This window comes from Schistocerca serialis, chromosome 2, assembly GCF_023864345.2.
Source record: "Schistocerca serialis cubense isolate TAMUIC-IGC-003099 chromosome 2, iqSchSeri2.2, whole genome shotgun sequence".
Lineage (NCBI taxonomy): Eukaryota > Metazoa > Arthropoda > Insecta > Orthoptera > Acrididae > Schistocerca > Schistocerca serialis.
The window spans coordinates 484,440,123-484,460,646 of NC_064639.1; the positions used below are offsets into that span (position 1 = coordinate 484,440,123).

General features: G+C 47.3%; 1 protein-coding gene and 1 pseudogene across 1 annotated transcript in view; one reads left to right on the plus strand and one right to left on the minus strand.

Moving 5' to 3' along the window:
• Positions 1-75: 75 nt before the first annotated feature.
• LOC126457408 (uncharacterized) overlaps positions 76-20,524 on the minus strand; it is a 53,648-nt gene continuing 33,199 nt past the window's right edge. Inside the window, exon 3 of the mRNA XM_050093677.1 lies at positions 76-1,795. Coding sequence (XP_049949634.1) covers positions 1,400-1,795 — 396 coding nt within the window. The 3' untranslated portion in view covers positions 76-1,399. The remainder of the gene's footprint in view (positions 1,796-20,524) is intronic.
• On the plus strand, positions 2,728-2,845 carry LOC126458735 (5S ribosomal RNA; annotated as a pseudogene).

A 20,524-nucleotide genomic window follows, 5' to 3' on the forward strand; every position in this document is an offset into this window, starting at 1 on the left:
AAAGGGGATAGAATCCAATGCTATTGCTTGTCTCAGGTTCATTTTATTCAATAAAATTTCTCACTGGAGCAATAATATAGTGAAATCGAAGACTTTATTTATCAGTATTTTCTCCGTAATTTTCACAACATCCAAAGCGTGACAGTAACACGTCACAGAACACTATGTAACGTACATCTGTACCGTCGACACCATTTATCATTCTAGCCCATTGGTTTCAAGCCTGGGAGTAATTACCCCTTGAGGGATAAACTGAAATTTTCTGAGGGGTAAAAACTAAACAATTCGATTCTGTTTCAGGCACGAAACTAAATAATTTTCCAAATATCATTACCATTAATCACACTTTTGTAAGACTCTAATGTTCATTACGTAAGTTATAAATAACTAGTAACATTAATGCGGTGTATGTTACAGGTTCCTCACATAGTCGACCCACTATTGACATATGTTGTGCTTTGATCCGTACATCGTTGATGATAAAATTGAGACATATACTTAACAAATGCTAAATATCTCAAGAAAATGTCTTTTTCAAGTTGTAGATTAAATATCCAAAAAAAATGTATTTTCCAAGTTGTAGATAATAACTGCAGTAGTACAGAAATTGCTCCCTTAATCGCTTCGTGACAGATAAATTAATTAATTGACAGCACGACACAGCAGTGACTACATAATCGCTACTATAGTGCTGTACACGGTGGTATTATTATTAAACTGGTCAGACACAAAGCATTAACAGTCTGAAGTCGTCCGATTTCCGCCATTTCAAAAGTAAGAAATGCAGCAGTAAGGTGATCTACAAACAGTAAGTATAGTGCACTCGCCTGAACCTGTTTGATTTTAAATGAGACTGCAGTGTGTAGGCCAAGCAAGTGCCACAAAGGAAAGGGGTAACGCAGAGGAAGTACGTTTTGTAATAAGTGTCCACCACTGTGGATAGTTAGCTTTCCTATCTGAGAAGGAATTATTCGTAGTACTTGCGATGCACCACGAATTCCTTCGTGACTCCTTCTAATGCACACACACACACTCCCCCCTCTCCCCCCCTCTCTCCCTCTCTCTCTCTCTCTCTCTCTCTCTCTCTCTCTCTCTCTCTCACACACACACACACACACACACACACACACACAGAGTAAATATCATTCACCTTTCATCATTTTAAAAATAAGTGTTCCAAGAAAAGTCTTTCATTCCACAGTTTAGTTAGGTGCTAAAGTTGGTGATAATGTGGGGGAGTGGGGTGCAACAGAGAGCAGGGACGGGAGGGGGGGGGTGCAGGGGGGGTTCCACATAACGTCTGATTGCACTCAGGTGTAATAGTCTAAGAAAGGTTGGAACCACTTTTCTAGTCAATATAGGATCTTTCATCACCAGACCACTCTGCTATCACCTTAACTCATAGAAGACCCTTTCTGTCAAATACTGGTGCAAGGTATTTCAAACACGAAACATAGTGGGGATTTCTGAAAACATCTTCCATGAGAGACGCCGAACCGTCGGCGATTTGGAAAAACTTCCCCCACTCGGAAGTGTGGCTGTGCGAGGTAAGCGACATGAGGCTCAGTGCGCTGTAGTAGACGCCACAGGCGCCGCCCGCCTGCACGTCATCGACGAGTGCCTGCAGGGGGTAGCTGTCCGCCTCGGCAGCCATGTCCAGCTGACGCAGAAGCGCCACCAGCGTGCCGTGGTAGTCGGCCAGCAGCGTGTCCAGGTGGTCGCGGTGCACCTCCACGCTGGCATTCCTGTACAGGAAGTGCAGCAGGTCCGCTGCCTCACTGTGCACCTTGCTACCCTGAGACAGCAGAACAGTAACTTTGTAACATCTTTACTGGATAGCTCTGAGGTGGTACAGATTGACAGCAACACCATCTGGCTAGAAACTTTAAGAACCTAGAAGGAATGATTCAGTGTTTACAATATCAAATTAAATGAGGAAAAAGAGACACTACATTGGTTTCGGTCAAGATATATGCATATTGATTCGGTTAGGCTCAGAGAAGACCGATGAATCTTCACTGAGGTAAGTATGATCACAGCTATTGTAACCAACTCTATATTTCCTGCATGTTGCCACTACTTTGGTAATGCTGTGCTAGCTTGTCACTAACAAGTTCTATTGGGAAAAGTTCAGAAGTTGGTCGAAGGCAGGAGTGGGCTGATGTACACTGAGATCACGATTCCCAAATGAAAAAGTTAAAAGCCTTTATATATCTACAAATTTCACTTCCTAAATTTCACAGTTCCAGGTAACAAAGTAGCATGAAAACTAAAGAGTCTCAAAAATGACCAGGAATTCTAAAGCTTAAAAGCTAAGTTTTGAGCAAAATGTTTTTCAGAAGCTTGTGAGGGGGTCTGCCTGCCTGGATGGGCTTGCGTCCTGATATCTTAACATTTCAGCCAAGCAGATGTGCACATGCAAATTCAAATGGTTCAAATGGCTCTGAGCACTATGGGACTTCTGAGGTTATCAGTCCCCTAGAACTTAGAACTACTTAAACCTACCTAACCTAAGGACATCACACACATCCATGACCAAGGCAGGATTCGAACCTTCTACCGTAGCGGTCGCGTGGTTCCAGACTGTAGCGCCTAGAACCGCACGGCCAACCTGGTCGGCTGTGCACATGCACAGACTGGCTGTACATACTACCAACAACAAATCTAACACAGTTCCTGAATACACAGGAACAATCATCAAATCACAAGAAGCTGACTAAGGGAAGGGGCAACGGCCTTGCCGCAGAGGATACACCAGTTCCCGTTAGATCACCGAAGTTAAGCGCTGTCGGGCGTGGCCGGCACTTGGATGGGTGACCATCCGGGCTGCCATGTGCTGTTCCCATTTTTTGGGGTGCACTCAGCTTCGTGATGCCAATTGAGGAGCTACTCGACGGAATAGTAGCGGTTCCGGTCACAGAAAACCATCCTAACGACTGGGAGAGCGGTGTGCTCACCACACGCCCCTCCTATCCGCATCATCAGCTGACGATGACCCGGCGGTGGGATGGTCCCGATGGGCCTCTTGTGGCCTGAACACGGAGTGCTGACTAAGGGAAGACAGGAAGCAAAACAGAAAAAAATGACTGGCTTTCACAACGTAGGTGAAACCGACAAACAGCACTACTCTTACTTACAAGCTTACGTACACATAGAATGCAGTCTTGTTACTATAATTATGATGCTTAGTGGAATACTTATTAAGATGATGATGATGTTGAAATTAGTGCACACATGGACTTTCTATTATGCTAATTATGATGTCAAACTTGCGAGACTTTGTTGTATTACACAGTAGTTCTTAATTGTATGATACATGAACTCAAATATTTGCACATACACTGAGGACCAACTGAGGACCACCTGATTAGTAGCTTGTTTGACTGTCTTTGGAACGAAATAAATCACTGACTCTGCGTGTCAGGGATCCTACAGTTTGTTGGTGGGTTTGTGAAGGTATATAACATTAAATGTCTGTGCGCAGGTCATGTAATGGCACCCAATAGAGACCCCAAATGGGTTCCGTAGGATTCACATCAGGCGATTTTGGTCGCCGTGATATCAAAGTCAGTTCACTACAATGCTCTTCAAAACACTGTAGCACGTTCTGGCTCTGAGACATGGACAGTTATACCGCCGAAAGGTGACATCAAGCATGAAAAGATGCAGGTGGTTCGCAGCTGTCAGCGTGTCTTCGATTACTACTATAGCGCAGGAAAATGTCTACCACAGCATAATACTGATTTCGCCAGCCTGCGTCCGTAACACGCTACACGTTTCGAGTCGCCGTTCATCTCGGTGACGATGTATGTCAGGACGATCATAGACTTTTTTTCTCTTTTTTTTAAGTCATCAGTCTAACAGTCTTCTCATTGGTTTAATGCGGACCGACACGAATTCCTCTCCGGTACCAAACTGTTCATTTCAGAATACTACTTGCAGCCTACGTCCTCAATTATTTGCTGGGTTTATTCCAATCTCTGACTTCCTCTCCAAGTTTTACCCTCTACCGCTCCATCTAGTACCATGGAAGTTATTCCCTGCTGTCTTAACAGATGTGCTATCATCCTGTCTCTTCTCCTTGTCAGTGTTTTCCACATATTCCTTTCCTCTCCGATTCTGCGCAGCACCTCGTCATTCTTCACCTTATCAGTCCACCTAATTTTTAACATTTGTCTATAGCATCACAGCACAAATGCTCCAATTCTCTTCTATTCCGGTTTCCCAACATCCCATGTTTCACTACCATACAATCGGTGCTCCAAACGTACATTCTTAGAAATTTCTTCTTCAAATGAAGGCCTGTGTTTCATACTAGTAAACTTCTCTTTGCCAGGAACGCCCTTTTTGCCAGTGCGTTTGATGTCCTCCTTGCCCTGACCGTCATTGGTTATGTACTGGTTGTTTTGCTGCCTAGGTAGCAAAATTCCTTAACCTATCTACTTCGTGACCATCAATCCTGATGTTTAAGTTTATCGCTGCTCCATTTTGCTACTTCTCAATACTTTCGTCTTTCTTCGATTTACTCTCAATCCGTATTCTGTACTCATCACACTGTTCATTCCATTCAGCACCTCATGGAATTCTTCACTTTCACTCAGGACAGCAATGTCATCAGCGAATCGTATCATTGATATTCTTTCACCTTGAACTGTAATCCACTCCTAAACCGTTGTTTTATTTCCATTATTGATTCTTCGATATACAGATTGAACCGTAGGGGACAAAGACTACATCATTTTTAATCCGAGCGCTTCGTTCTTGGTTGTCCACTTTTACTATGTCCTCTTGGCTCTTGTACATATTGTACATTACTCGTCTCAACCCTATAGCTTACGCCTACTTTTCTCAAAATTTCGAACATCTTGCACCATTTTATATTGTCGAACGATTATTCCAGGCTGAAAAATCCTATAAACGTTTCTTGATTTTTCTTTATCTTGTTTCCATTATCAACAGCAACGTCAGAATTACCTCTCTCGTGCCTTTATGTTACCTAAAGCCAAACTGATCGTCATCTAACTTATCCTCAGTTTTCTTTTCCTTTCTTCTGTCTGTTTTTATCGTCAGCAACTTGGATCTATGAGCTGATAAGCTGACTGTGCGATAATTCTTCCTCTTGGCAGGTCTTGCAGTCTTCGGAATTGTGTGGATGATATATTCCCGAAGGTCACATGGTATGTCACCAGACTCATACTTTATACACACCAACTTGAATAGTCGTTTTGCTGCCACTTCCTCAAATGATTTTAGAAATTCTGATGGAATGTTATCTACCCTTCTGCGTTATTTCATCCTAAGCCCTCCAAAGCTCTCTTAAATTTCGATTCCAATACTGGATTCCCACTCTCTTCTAAATCAACTCCTGTTTGTTCTTCAATCACATGAGACAAATCTTTCCCCTCATAGAGATTTCAGTGTACTCTTTCCACTATCCTTTATCTCCTCTGCACTTAACAGAGGAATGACCACTGCACTCTTAACGTAACTGCCCTTGTTTTAAAGTTCATCGGAGGTTGTTTTGACTTTCCTATATGCTGAATCAGGCCTAGCGACAATCATTTCTTTTTCGATTTCTTCACATTTTTATTGCAACCATTTCGTCTTTGCTTCCATGCACTTTCTATTTATTTCATTCCCCTGCAACTTGTATTTCTGTTCTCTTGAATTTCGCCGCGAGCGGTACCCGTGCGGTCTAGGGCGCCTCGCCGCGGTTCGCGCGGCTTCCCCCATTGGAGGTTCGAGTCCTCCCTCGGGCATGTGTGTGTGTGTGTGTGTGTGTGTGTGTGTGTGTGCCGTCCTAAGCGTTAGCTTAAGTTAGATTAAGTAGTGTGTAAGGGAACTTAACATCAATTTCAAAAAAAAAAATTCTTGAATTTCCCTCAACATTTTTGCATTTTCTTATTTCGTCGATCAACTGAAGTATTTGTTCTATTATTCACAGTTTCTTTGCAGTTGCCTACTTTTTACCTATATTTTTCTATCCACTCTCTGTGATTGCCCTTTTTAGAGAAGTCCATTCCATTTCAACTCTATTGCCTCCTGAGCTACTCCTTACTGCTGTATCTATATCCTTAGAGAACTTCAAGCGTATCTTGTCATTCCTTTGTACTTCTGTATCCCACTTCTTTGCGTACTCATTCTTCCTGACTAATCTCTTAAACTTCAACCTACTCTTCATTACTACTAAATTATGATCTGAGTCTATATCTGCTCCTGGGTACATCTTACAATCCAATATTTGATTTCAAAATCTTTGTCTGAGCATGACGCAATCTAACTGAAATCTTCCTGTACCTCCCGGCCTGTTCTTAGTATACCTCCTCCTCCTCTTGTGATCTTGAACAGAGTATCCGCTATTACTAGATGAAATTTATTAGATAACTCAATTAGTCTTTCTCCTCTCTTATTCCCTGTCCCAAGCCCACCTTCTCCTGTAACCTTTTCTTCTACACCTTCCTCTACAATTGCTTTCCAGCCCCTCATAATTGTTAGATTCTCATCTCCCTTTACATACTGTATTACCATTTTAATATCTTCATATACTTTCTCTATCTCTTCATCGTCAGCTTGCGACGTCGGAATTTATACCTGAACTATCGTTGTCTGTATTGGTTTGCTGTCGATTCTGACAAGAACAAGCCTATCACTGAACTGTACACAGTAACACACTCTCTGCCATACCTTCATTTTCATAACGAATCCTTCTCCCGTTATACTCATCTCACCAGAAATCCCTGTCTTCCTTCCATTTCACTTCACTGACCCATACTATATCTAAATTGAGCCTCTGCATTTCCCTTTTCAGATATTCCAGCTTCCCTACCACGTTCAGGCTTCCGACATTCCACGTCACGACGCGCAGAAAGTTACACTCCTGGAAATGGAAAAAGGAACACATTGACACCGGTGTGTCAGACCCACCATACTTGCTCCGGACACTGCGAGAGGGCTGTACAAGCAATGATCACACGCACGGCACAGCGGACACACCAGGAACCGCGGTGTTGGCCGTCGAATGGCGCTAGCTGCGCAGCATTTGTGCACCGCCGCCGTCAGTGTCAGCCAGTTTGCCGTGGCATACGGAGCTCCATCGCAGTCTTTAACACTGGTAGCATGCCGCGACAGCGTGGACGTGAACCGTATGTGCAGTTGACGGACTTTGAGCGAGGGCGTATAGTGGGCATGCGGGAGGCCGGGTGGACGTACCGCCGAATTGCTCAACACGTGGGGCGTGAGGTCTCCACAGTACATCGATGTTGCCGCCAGTGGTCGGCGGAAGGTGCACGTGCCCGTCGACCTGTGACCGGACCGCAGCGACGCACGGATGCACGCCAAGACCGTAGGATCCTACGCAGTGCCGTAGGAGACTGCACCGCCACTTCCCAGCAAATTAGGGACACTGTTGCTCCTGGGGTATCGGCGAGGACCATTCGCGACCGTCTCCATGGAGCTGGGCTACGGTCCCGCGCACCGTTAGGCCGTCTTCCGCTCACGCCCCAACATCGTGCAGCCCGCCTCCAGTGGTGTCGCGACAGGCGTGAATGGAGGGACGAATGGAGACGTGTCGTCTTCAGCGATGAGAGTCGCTTCTGCCTTGGTGCCAATGATGGTCGTATGCGTGTTTGGCGCCGTGCAGGTGAGCGCCACAATCAGGACTGCATACGACCGAGGCACACAGGGCCAACACCCGGCATCATGGTGTGGGGAGCGATCTCCTACACTGGCCGTACACCACTGGTGATCGTCGAGGGGACACTGAATAGTGCACGGTACATCCAAACCGTCATCGAACCCATCGTTCTACCATTCCTAGACCGGCAAGGGAACTTGCTGTTCCAACAGGACAATGCACGTCCGCATGTATCCCGTGCCACCCAACGTGCTCTAGAAGGTGTAAGTCAATTACCCTGGCCAGCAAGATCTCCGGATCTGTCCCCCATTGAGCATGTTTGGGACTGGATGAAGCGTCGTCTCACGCGGTCTGCACGTCCAGCACGAACGCTGGTCCAACTGAGGCGCCAGGTGGAAATGGCATGGCAAGCCGTTCCACAGGACTACATCCAGCATCTCTACGATCGTCTCTCCATGGGAGAATAGCAGCCTGCATTCCTGCGAAAGGTGGATATACACTGTACTAGTGCCGACATTGTGCATGCTCTGTTGCCTGTGTCTATGTGCCTGTGGTTCTGTCAGTGTGATCATGTGATGTATCTGACCCCAGGAATGTGTCAATAAAATTTCCCCTTCCTGGGACAATGAATTCACGGTGTTCTTATTTCAATTTCCAGGAGTGTATCTTTTCGTTGGTTGTTCAATCATTTTCTCATTGTCACCTCCCCTTTGGCAGTCCCCTCCCAAAGATCCGAATGGGGGACTGTTCAGGAATCTTTTGTCAATTACAGACAACATGTCCTGTGGATCCACTTTATGTGTATTTAATGCACTGCTTTCCATTGCATTATACAGTCTCATGGTGTTAATCATTGCTGATTCTTCCGCCTTTAGAGGCAGTTTCCCTTCTTAGGCAAGAAGTCTTGAGCCGCCGGCCGCGGTGGTCCAGCGGTTCTAGGCGCTCAGTCCGGAACCGCGCGACTGCTACGGTCGCAGGTTCGAATCCTGCCTCGGGCATGGATGTGTGTGATGTCCTTAGGTTAGTTAGCTTTAAGTAGTTTTAAGTTCTAGGGGACTGATGACCACAGATGTTAAGTCCCATAGTGCTCAGAGCAATTTGAACCATTTTTTTAGTCTTCAGCCGCCAATGCTGATTATTAACCAATACTCAAGCGGCGCCGATTTTCGATCACGGGATCGAGAATGCTTTGATTACTAGTCAAAGACGCTACCCCCTCTTTTTATTTAAGGACCTGAGAGAAGTGTCGTCTTCTGAGGCCAGCCTCAATGTCCCCTTTCCGCCCTCCCAGGTCCAAGGAAGGAACTTTATTAAATCAAATTCAGAAGCTTCCCAAACGTCTTCGCATAATGAATGTAAGGAGGACTCCCTCTAAACCGTTCTCTCTGAGGATCAATCGTGTGCTGTGAATTATGGTTCAAATGGCTCTGAGCACTATGGGACTTAACTGCTGTGGTCATCAGTCCCCTAGAACTTAGAACAACTTAAACCTAACTAACCTAAGGACATCACACACATCCATGCCCGAGGCAGGATTCGAACCTGCGACCGTAGCGGTCGCGCGGTTCCAGACTGTAGCGCCTAGAACCGCTCGGCCACTAAGACCGGCGCTGTGAATTATTTTCAAGTGTGCTTTCTAGTACTCGGAACGCCACAATGGCCAGGGGGATTCCTTGAATAATGCGCCTAAATAATTCGATAGTCGTGTGCGGTACAATGCATGGCGTCGTTGTCAGATGGACCCACAAGTCGAGAGTATTTTCGGGCGCTGCTTGCAACATGTATCATTCTGGAAGTGGAAAAGTAAACGGTATTTGGATCTGGATGTAAGAGTTCGTCCGGCGTGATAGACTTTGCTGTCGTCGCAACAGGAGCGCCAGCATACGTTGTACAAGATCCCAGCATCTGCCTGTCGCAGCACATGTCAGGCGGTGCGCGTCCGAATCGACGACTGCACAATGTGGACACAAAGGGTCGTCAGTGAGATGGATGAAATGGAGGCGTTGGCATGTGGCTAATTTGCGGTTCACCACCACGTACCATAAGGAACGAGCGTACGTGGGCAGGTATGGGGCGTGGACGGCTCGCCACACCCTGGTCCAGCGATGGTTGGCTGTTGTTGTTCGACGTTGTTACAGAGTTGCCGTGCCTGATAAATGCGGTAGTAATCTCTTGTGCTCGGTGCCCTCGTCCCCGGTAGATCCTCGGTCATGTTGCTCAGTTCGATCAGGAAATTGCGGATGTGGGCAAGAGACGGAGTTATGCGGCCCAAGGCGACCGGTGGACGAAGATCTCGCGGTGCGATGATCTGTAGCAGCATACCTGTCAAGGTGTTGTTGGCCGCAGTCCATGCGAGCCGCATGCCCCGTAGGTACAATGCCTACCCGCGCTTGTGGGCGTGAGTCAACCCCAGGCCCCCTGCCAGTGGAGGCCTCGTCAAAGCAGTGTAGCGAACTTTGAATATATGATCTGTACTCACAAATTGTCCGTACCCCACCTCGAAACTGTGGGCCATGGTGACTGTTAGCAGAAGAATGTGCGCAAAATAATTAATTTTGGACGCTAGGTAAGTGTTGACGTAACGGGTTGGGGGAATCATATCCATATTGTGGAATCTGCTATCACAGAGCAGCACCCGTGTCCTTTTTAGTAGCCGGTGATATGTGGCTGTCGCAGTTAGGCGAACTGTACTGGAGAACTCCACCCCCAATGCGTTCAGTGACGGAACCTTTTGGAAGGGGATCGCTGTCGCGTGTAGAAGGCCTCTTCCGACATCCCTGTATGCCGTCTTGCGCATCTTGACGACGCTGCCAGATACTGCGCCATAGCGGCACAACCACTGAAGCGTGGCTTGAATTTCGTCTCCCGACCACACCAAGAGCATCACGTCGTCTGCGACGCATCACGTCAGAAGGTCACGTCTCGAATGCAGAGGCCTTCTAGTCGTTAGCGAAGGCCGTGCAGTGCAGGTTCGAGGGCCACCGCGAATAAGACTCCTGGTAAAGGACATCCCTGTCGTACTGACCGCCCAAGAGTGATGTGTTCTGTCTGGTGGCCGTTGATCATAATCTCGGAGCGCGACCCATGGATTAAGCGTAAGATCCCCTTGCAGAGGCCTGTGAGAGGCCCATGTGTTCGAGCATGGCACGAAGGAAACTGTGGTCGATACGATCAAAGGCGTGATCAAAATCGACGTCGACAAGAGCGCCTCGAAGGCGGCAGGCCGCTGCCAGCGCCGTGAATTTACGGTAGGCGCCAAGTGTCCTGTGGATGTTGTTGTCACCGCCCAAACATGTCTGGTCACGATGGAGGATACGGGCGAAAAGTTTACAATTAGCGTTCAGGAACTGGAATTATGATGCCTTCGAGGAAAACTGTGGGGACGGTAAAATCGTCGTAGATAAGGTATTGAAACATCTGAATCCACAGAGCGCCCATCAGGTGATAGAAGGAGCAGTAGATTCAAAATGGCTCTGAGCACTATGGGACTTAACATCTATGGTCATCAGTCCCCTAGAACTTAGAACTACTTAAACCTAACGACAGCACACAACACCCAGCCATCACGAGGCAGAGAAAATCCCTGACCCCGCCGGGAATCGAACCCGGGAACCCGGGCGTGGGAAGTGAGAACGCTACCGCGGAGCAGTAGAATTCGTTTGGTAAGCCGTCTGGGCCCGGTGACTTGTTCAGGACGCCGCGTGCCAAGGCCGTTGTTAAGTGTTCAGCAGTTATGGAAACCAGCAGGCCGTCGTCCTGAGCCACTTCTCTGGGGTCAGTCAGACCGCACAGGACGTCTTCGTACTCGCGAAGTCTGTGGGTCCTCGGCGTAAAACGCCCTTAAATCTGGACGAATACCGCAGCGATGGCACACTGTGAATCGATGTGTCCGCCATCTACTACCTCTACTGATGTTATAAGGTGGCGCTTGCGGTGGCGTCTCTCTCTGATAATGTGATATGCGGATGCCATTTCAGTGGGGATGGTATCCTGCACCTTTGCCCAGAATCAGGCTCTGTCAAGCTTTTCCGTGGTGAGTCGGATTAAGCGAGCTTGGCGACGATTAACCGCTGTCTGTAGTTCACGTGATGGGGTCTGGGTCATGAGTTCCCTCAGCCCAGTGTAATAAAATTTCCACGTCGCCCGACGCCACCACGCTCTGTCACGGCCATATCCCATGAGTGTCCGTCAGAGGGCCGACTTTGCGAGGTCGTGCCACCAATGTAAGGTGGAAAGATGTGCATGCAAACTCCGGAGGCACCGGTGCCACACAGCAGCGGTCTCACGCCGACATGCATCCACATACTGGTAGGAAACGTTCAGCGTCCATGGACCACGTCTGCGATATGTGAGCTGTCGGGGGAGTGTGATAGAGCAGATGTATGCCAAATGGTCGGTGAAGGCTGTCGGACACAGCTCCGCGTCCCTTGCCGCGGTGCAGAGTCCTCGTGAGACGTGTATCCAGTCGAGGTGGCTGGCAGAGTGGTCGGTGAAATATGTATAGCCATGGCGGTCCCCGTGAAGGAGACGCCACGTGTCGTGTAGCGTCAGATGTCGAACGAGAGCCCATAGTGCCGGGCATGTAGAGTAGTCCAGTGTTTGGTCTGCTGTATCCAAGATGCTATTAAAATCGCCGTCTATAATGTAGGGTTCCGTATTTCCATTCAGCAGTGGAGCAGTTTCGTCAGAATAAAAGGTGACCGTTTCTCTGCGACGAGATGACCCAGAGGGCGCGTAAACATTGACAACGTGGACTGCTCCCACCGTGACGGCAATACCTCGGGCAGATGGCAGGTTTTGTGGCGGCGTTCGTAGCGACAAACAATTCGCTGTAGAAACGGCTTACGAAATCACCGCCACACTTTTAATAGCAGGCCGACCGGTCCGCTGGAACAGTGAACAGAAAGATGAAAACCCAAACACTCTGATTAAATAAAGTCGGTACTTATCTTTATTAACGAAGATACAGTAACACAGTAGTGAACTCCGTGTCTACAGAAATCTGTCTAGTTCGAGTCGGAGCGGCTAGGTCAGCGTCGGCTGACGACAAACAACAACTCTGCTGCGATGAACACACAACTGACTAACAAGTACACAATTCGGTGGCGAGTATACAACTGAGCGGCGAATACAGAACTGTCCTAGCGCTCGCGACTCCAGCGCTTAAGAAACCAGAAGCCAGCGGTGGTGCGCGCAGACTTGCGGCGATTTGCTGTCTCGCTGGCGCTGCTTATGCGGACGGCGTCCGGACTTTGATGCTGCCAACCTTTTGGCAGCGGGCTCGGGTGGCATTACTGGCTAGGATATAACAGCAGGTACCTAATTTTCGATGCCTCGATGCCGTCGCGTAATAGGATGGCGGTTCGGCCGGCACCGTCGCTTGATGGGACGCTGTAGGCTGTGTATCCATAAATGTTCAATTGCAGCTCTGGACGGACTTCTTGAAGGAGTGTGATATCGAGGTCCGCCGCCCAGAGCATATCATGGAACATGAACGTTTTGATGCCAGAGCGTCTGCTGTTAAGGTTGACTGTGCCCACACGGTAGGACATGTAAATCCGGAGTGAGTAGACGCAAATGACGGCCTCTCGGTGACAGTGGGGCCGCTTGGCTACCTTTCCTCTGCGGCAGGTAACTTTAACGCGGCCCTTCTGCGGGTGTTAGGCTCTCCCCATATGGGGCGCCGGTCCCGTGTGACAAAGGAGTGTCAAGGGTGACTTGTGCGTCTTCTGCCTCCATATCAGCAGCCCAGTCACCGAGCGGGGATGGGGTCGGTGGTGGCGCATTGTCATGGGCGTTGTGCTCTATCACCTGGTCTATGTCCTGAGGAGCTTCAGTCGTGGAACGTCTGGGCTGGGTGAGGCCACCATCCCGTCCGCGGTGTTGGATGCCTGCCATGGCGCGGTGCTGATCGAGTCTGTTGGTAATGACGCGTCAGAGGCGGCGTCGGCAGCATGCTCCCTGTCTCCGTTCTATTGGTCGTCAACCGCCGAGAGTTTCTTATGACGCTTCGGCGACCATTGTTTCCGCGTCCGTGAGTCCGCTCCCGTCGAAGGACTTGGATCAGTACCTTCGTCCATGCGGCCGGCTTCCGGTACCAACGCCTCTGGTACGACGATGGTGGTGGCCGGCATCTGAGCTTGCAGGCGCATTGGACTGCAGCATTGGACTGTGCACACCGGCCGCACCGCTTCCACGTACGTAAGCGGTAATGTGGTTGTCACAGCTGTCTGTACTGGTTCCGCACGTGCCACCTGGACAAGGCGGCGCTGGAGGCAGTTGGATCGGACGTGACCGTCCTGTCCGCAGCCGGCACACGTCTGCGGTTGTCCGTCATAATAATGATGGCTCCGATGAACATGCACGACGGCACGTGTTTGCGGAGTTCGATACGTACCTGTCGGACGCCATTGAGCATGCGATAGGTTTCAAAGTTGTAGCTTAGGACCATTACATATGGCCGCAACGCGTCAGTAACGAACACTGCCGGGACTTCGAATGGCAGTTAGAATATCCGCACCGTGCACAGATACACACCGGCGTTGTCCACGGTTACCGTGATTACGTTACCGTCAGAGTGGCGAAAGCGGTATCCGTTGGTGGAACGTCGGACTAGGTTGTCACATACCTCTTCGTTCTTCATCTTGAGATAGACTATACTGGAAGTGATAGACAGATATATGCCTATCAGCTCATGGGGATCGGCATGCATTTCATAAGCCTTTCGACCCGCGTAGGAATCGTTGAACGTGAGTTTCACCGTCGCCATATCTAGTGAGAGCTCTAAAACACAACAGCGAACGCAGTACCTAGCACAGCGAGTAAACAAACACGCGCCTGCGTCTGAGCCGTGTCACGGGTAAATGCCGACTGTTGTCCGGTGGATCCACTTTGTGTGCATTTAATGCAGTGGTTTCATTTGCCTTCTACAGCCTCATGGTGTTTATTGCTGAAACTTCCGCATTTAGAGGCAGTTTCTCAACCCAAGGACAAGAGAGTTCACTTAATATCTGTTCGCTCCTCCGCCCTTCTTTGGCAAGGCCGTTGCCAGAATGAGGGTGACTTCTTACGCCGGAAGTCAACGGCCTCTAATGCTGATTATTAATCAAAATTCAAGTGGTGTTTGTGTTTCGAACCCGGAGCGAGAATGCTTTGATTTCTAGTCAAAGACGCTACCCCTAGACCGCGGGTGCAGGTCGCCAGGGACGTAGTGTAGCAAATATGTGATGAGTTCGAAGAGCCGGCACGTTTTGATTGATCGACAGTCTAGTCAAAATGGTTCAAATGGCTCTGAGCACTATGGGACTTAACTTCTGAGGTCATCAGTCCCCTAGAACTTAGAACTACATAAACCTAAATATCGTTAAGGACATCACACACATCTATGCCCAAGGCAGGATTCGAACCTGCAACCGTAGCAGCAGGCAGTTCCGGACTGGAGCGCATAGAACCGCTCGGCCACAACGTCCGGCCATTATCCATACGTAACATTATGTGCCCCTTAGCATACCATTACTTTCAGAAAACCTCGTTTCGATATCTGGAACTGTTCACGTAGTAAAAGGTGTGCTACGACTTAAGCGACTCAGTCTGTGTACTGTAAACAGCCAATGTCATCTCACACTTCCATGGGGCACCCCTGAAATTGCCTTTACATATGTTGATTTTATTTCATTAAGAGCGACGAGTTGTGTTCTCTCTTCAAGGAAGTCTCGAATCCTGCTGCAAGTCTGGTCCAGTACTCGGCAAGCTGGGAATATTTTCACTTAACTCAGTGTATGGTGGTGTCAAATGTCTACCTGAAGTCTAGAAACACTGCAGCAACCTAAGTGCTGATGTCTACAGCACTATGAATCTAATGGAGTTACAGAGTGAGCTGAGTTTCACAAGTTCGCTGTTTGATTTTTTGAAGATTTTTGATTGAAAACGTCACAATATGCGAGCATAGAACATGTTGCATAATTCTACAAACAGATTGATGTCATCGACTGAGACCTATAATTATGTGCAGCTGTCCTACAATCCTCCTTAAAAATGCTTCAAGTGGTGTATGTATTTTCGACAGCATAATTTCAACCCAAATACCAGCTCTTACAAAAGAGCATTGATGGTGTGACACAATGAAAGCAGCCATGTCCCATCTCCTGGCAGAGTAAAGTCTAATACTTTGTTTGTATTTAATGATGTTGCTGTAGGAAACCAAGATTAAATACAAAAATATTTCCGCTTTGGTCGTTACAAGGTAGTAGATGTCTTTCATTTGAGCCAAACATACAGTAAAATTCCAAAATGGTTAGTGATAAAACACATATTATTCTCATCTTCAAGATAATACAAATTAAAAAGAAATTTATCAAGTGCACATAAATGTGAATGACATTCAAGGAACCTGTGATTATATGCGTAGTTTGTTAGAATCGCACACAATGCAGATGAAATCTCCAGGAGTTTCTTTTTAAAAGATAATGTACCAATATGCAATTCTAGCAGTATATTGCGTACTATGGACAAGTACAGTCACATGGTGTGTTCTCACAAAACAATCTAGAGAGCCTTGAGAGCTGAATTATTTATATACTTCTAGACCAAACAGCTATTCAATGTGCTTATTCTCATATAAAATATGAAATGAATCTATGGGACACTAGAACAATTTAATACATTAACGGATCAGGTGATGGGCCTTGAAACTAAACTTGCATGTGAAGATAATAATAGATGGTAATTACACTGTTATTGATTACACTAATTTGTATAATATCATACATTCATTCTGAGGGTATGATAAATGGGCCAAACACGTGTCTATGTTGCAAAAACTGAAACAATCAACGAAAATGCTACAGCAGAAACGTCGAGAAAATAAATGAAAATCTTAAAAGCTGTACTACAAAAATTGAAATTACTAGAAACGTTAATACAATTTCTAAGAGGACTGAGCAGGATATTAACACACATTATGAGGAGACTGAGCAGCAATTAAATGTAGAATTCGAGAGCATGTGGAGGAGAATCAATACGCTGGCGGCAGTAGGTATGACAATACTCCATTCTGGAGATGTCCACGAAAGTATCAAGGACATAAATGCCTCAGAAGAAAACTTTCATAAAAATATTATGGATATAAATGGATGTCAAGAAAGCGTAACAGAGGTATGGAGAAGAAAGCACCAGCAAAATTATCAGGGATATAAATGCTTGTAAAGAAATAATCGACGAAGGTATTTATGATATAAAAGCTCGAGAAGAAAGAAGTGGCAATGTATCAGGGATGATAATGCACGAGTGGAAAACCATGTCAGAGCCATTTTGAAGTTATTCAGTAGTTTAAGAGTAAATGTTGATGAAACTGACAAAAATCTCCCAAACAACAAATCAGAGTATGTAAGTTGTACACTAACTCGAAGTTTGTTTAGTACACAACAGCACGTCGATGCAACGTAAATTCATTTAGGCATGTAAGGCCACTCAGGTTAACTTATGGTCGCTGAGAGCTGGGTAGTTGGAAATAGAGGTTTAAGGCTGTTACTGAATTCCTAAAACGACTCTCGCACACCTCTGTAAGACGTATCAAGGCACAGAAGAAGGTGAAGGGTATACCGTTATTCATTTCGTTACCCGTCATGAAGTTATCAAGGAATATGAAACATAAGGAGTCAGCAGGAAACACCCTTTAAGTTTAAAGAAATGTGCTTCCACAACCGCAGCAAAGTATCACATGAAAATAATGTTCCGAGCGCGTTCCCGAGTCCAATTTAGCAGTGCCAGCTGCCGTTGGCACGGCAGTTGTGCGAAAAATCGCGCCAAGCATTTGATTTGTTGCTGCGCCAGAGATGCTACATCTTGAGATCTCACCAGCACGTGTCCACCCACGTGACATGCTACTACACGTCTGGTACGGTTTTACGCCCTTACACACGATTCCTTATCCTCACCATCCCTCTTCTCTGCACCTTCCACTATATACGGTAAGTCTAAGCAAGATGACCGTCAATCAAGGGATGACCAGGAACAGCATCCGCAAATCAGCCCTCTGAGAGGCGAAGCACCCCCTCCCTTCCCCATGGGCACACAAGCAATCGACGCCCCATATCATCCCCCAAAGTCCCCAAGCTGCAAGTCACAACACATTCAGCCACTCAGAAGATCAGAGGGCAACAACCACTTCCACCACCAACATTCCCCCTCTGGCAGCAGCACCATAGGTGGCCCACCTCGCTGAAATGATAGAAGCTATGATGAGGCAGTCTCTCTGAATAAAATTTCTGTAAATTGCAGCTCATAACGGCTGCAGCGCAGGTGGTCCCCACGGCCAGCACAAAAGCTTTCAACATTCAAAATAGCCTTTAGATAGCATGGCCTAAAGATACGCATATTAAATGCATGCCTAACCAGGTGAAAGAATTCCGACAGTGTTTACTGGAAGAAGACATGGACATCTGCCTCCTTACAGTGTCACATCTGAAACAAGGCCTCCATGATGGGGAGTCAAATTATGCATGCTGCATAATAGACTGACCCACAGCTGGGTGCAGAATGGTAGTATATTTTAGGAGGTCACTGCGCCATCATCCCCGTCCCCTGACGAACCTGACGGCGCTGGAAGCCAACACAAATACAGCATATCTACCAAACCCTTGAAGGGGAAACCTGAAGCGACCAGACTTCGAGTCCCTGCTGTCCCTTCAAGGTAGGTATTCATGGGAGGGAACTTGAATGCGAAAACCGTAACCGGGACTCCAGCTTGATCAATATCAGTGAGAGATGGCTGCTACAAGACACCAAAAACTATCATGCCACAATCATCAGCCCACACATTCTACCAGGCCAGAGCCCAGCAGAGGTGCTCAGCACCACGCTGAAACACTGATTAAAGGATTATCATTTATCATCACTGTGGGCATGAGTTTGGGCTTGCCATCAAACAACTTCCCTGTGGTATTCAACCGAGACGTATACATGGTAGCACCGCACGCACCACTGCTGGTCTGGCCCTGAACGCTATAAGACATCATTGTCAGAGGTCATCGGCAAGCTAGGTGCCAAAGCAAATGCACTTGCAGTTGTGTTTGCAGGTAATTTTCCTTCTGTTGATGGGACACGTGACCCAGAACACACAGAACTGGTCGCTGAATGTCTGCACCAGTTCATGCAAGACCAAGAGGGAGGCGATGAAATTGAGCTTTTATCAATATAAATATTGTTGCTGCAGCTCAGAATTCTATTTGCCAAGAAAGCAAGTAGAGTAGACATGCTGACAAACGAGACACTGAAGCAAATGACACAGGCCACAGCTGCAGTACTGCCAAAAGCATTCAGTGGCATCCTGAGGACAGGCAGCTACCCCAAGACGTGGATATAAGTCTAGAAAGGATCACTGCCTGCCTCGCAGCTGACAGACCCATAATCCTCCTGCCAGCAGTGTTGAAACTCTTCAAGCATCTGTTCCCGAGCTGGTTTCTCCAACGTATCGAAGCAAGCCAGATGCTACTTGCTAGTTCAGAAGATGCCATGCCACAACCCCCCAGCTGCTGCATCTCGTCATGTAGGCAATGCAGTCTACTGAGAGGTGGGAATACTTCAGAGCAATATTCCCAAATGTCTCTCATACCTCCGATAGCATGTGACACCATGACCCCCTGTATAAAATATATGTACAGGAAGCGACAGTGCCACACGTTCAACTGCTGAAGTCCTACCTCACTGACCACACATACCATGAATGAGCACAAGAAGGGGAGTCAAGCAAGAGAGACACCCTAGCCACAATACAACCAGGGAGCATGTTGGAACCCTTGCAGTAGTACACAACGGCACTATCCACAGACGACATGATGCTTTACCTGTGGTTCAGGAGCACCAGGTTCCTGTAACACTGCCTACAAAGGGCAACAGATGCGCTCACTGACTGGGGAAAGAAGTGGTCTTGTCTTCAACGATGCAAAAACGCACGTGCTCAGCATAGGCAGACGACCATTCACAGCTGCCATGCCCCCCTTACTTGTGCCAGTACTCCCATCCTACGGAGAAGCACCACGTATCACTTGGGCATCACTATGAACAGATGCCTCATCCAGGAGCAGAATTCAATAAGCTAGACCAGAAAGCAATATGTAGACTGAGGACCCTACACTTGTAGCTCAACATAGAGTCATCACTAGAAGAAGGCATCACACTATACTTCACACTGATGCACCCAGCGTTAGAGCATGTTGCAGCAGTGTGGGGGAACTCCACCCTGAAGAACACGCTGCATTCCCATGGGATTTTCCCACCATGGAGCTCCAGGAACTCACTGTAGTCCCATTACTGCAAGATACGTACTGTCAACTGACCAAACACTGTACAGGAAGAGTGTGAAATCCAGCAACAGACTAATATATGTACTAGGTAACCGAGTGGACACCCAGTGGCTACATATGCTGAACATGTAGCAATAACACCAGAACTGAAAAAACTTTCAAAGTCGCCAAACACCAAGCAGTGCTCTCGTAAGTAGGCTGTTTAGGTTTTTATGTTGGTAACGCCACATAGCGCTCTGTATGAAAATCATTGACTGTGCTGTGTGCAGCCTGTGGCTGGTTTGCATTGATGGAATATTTGCTATTGTAATGGTGGGCCGTTGGATGTGAACAGCATGTAGCGTTGCGCAGTTGGAGGTGAGCTGCCAGCAGTGGTGGATGTGGGGAGAGAGATGGCAGAATTTTGAGAGCGGCCGATCTGGATGTGTGTCCATCAGAAAGAGTAAATTTGTAATATGGGATATCATGAAATGATATATATATATATATATATATATATATATATATATATATATGATGACTTTTGAACATTAAGGCTAGGCGCTCAGTCCGGAACCGCGCAACTGCTACGGTCGCAGGTTCGAATCCT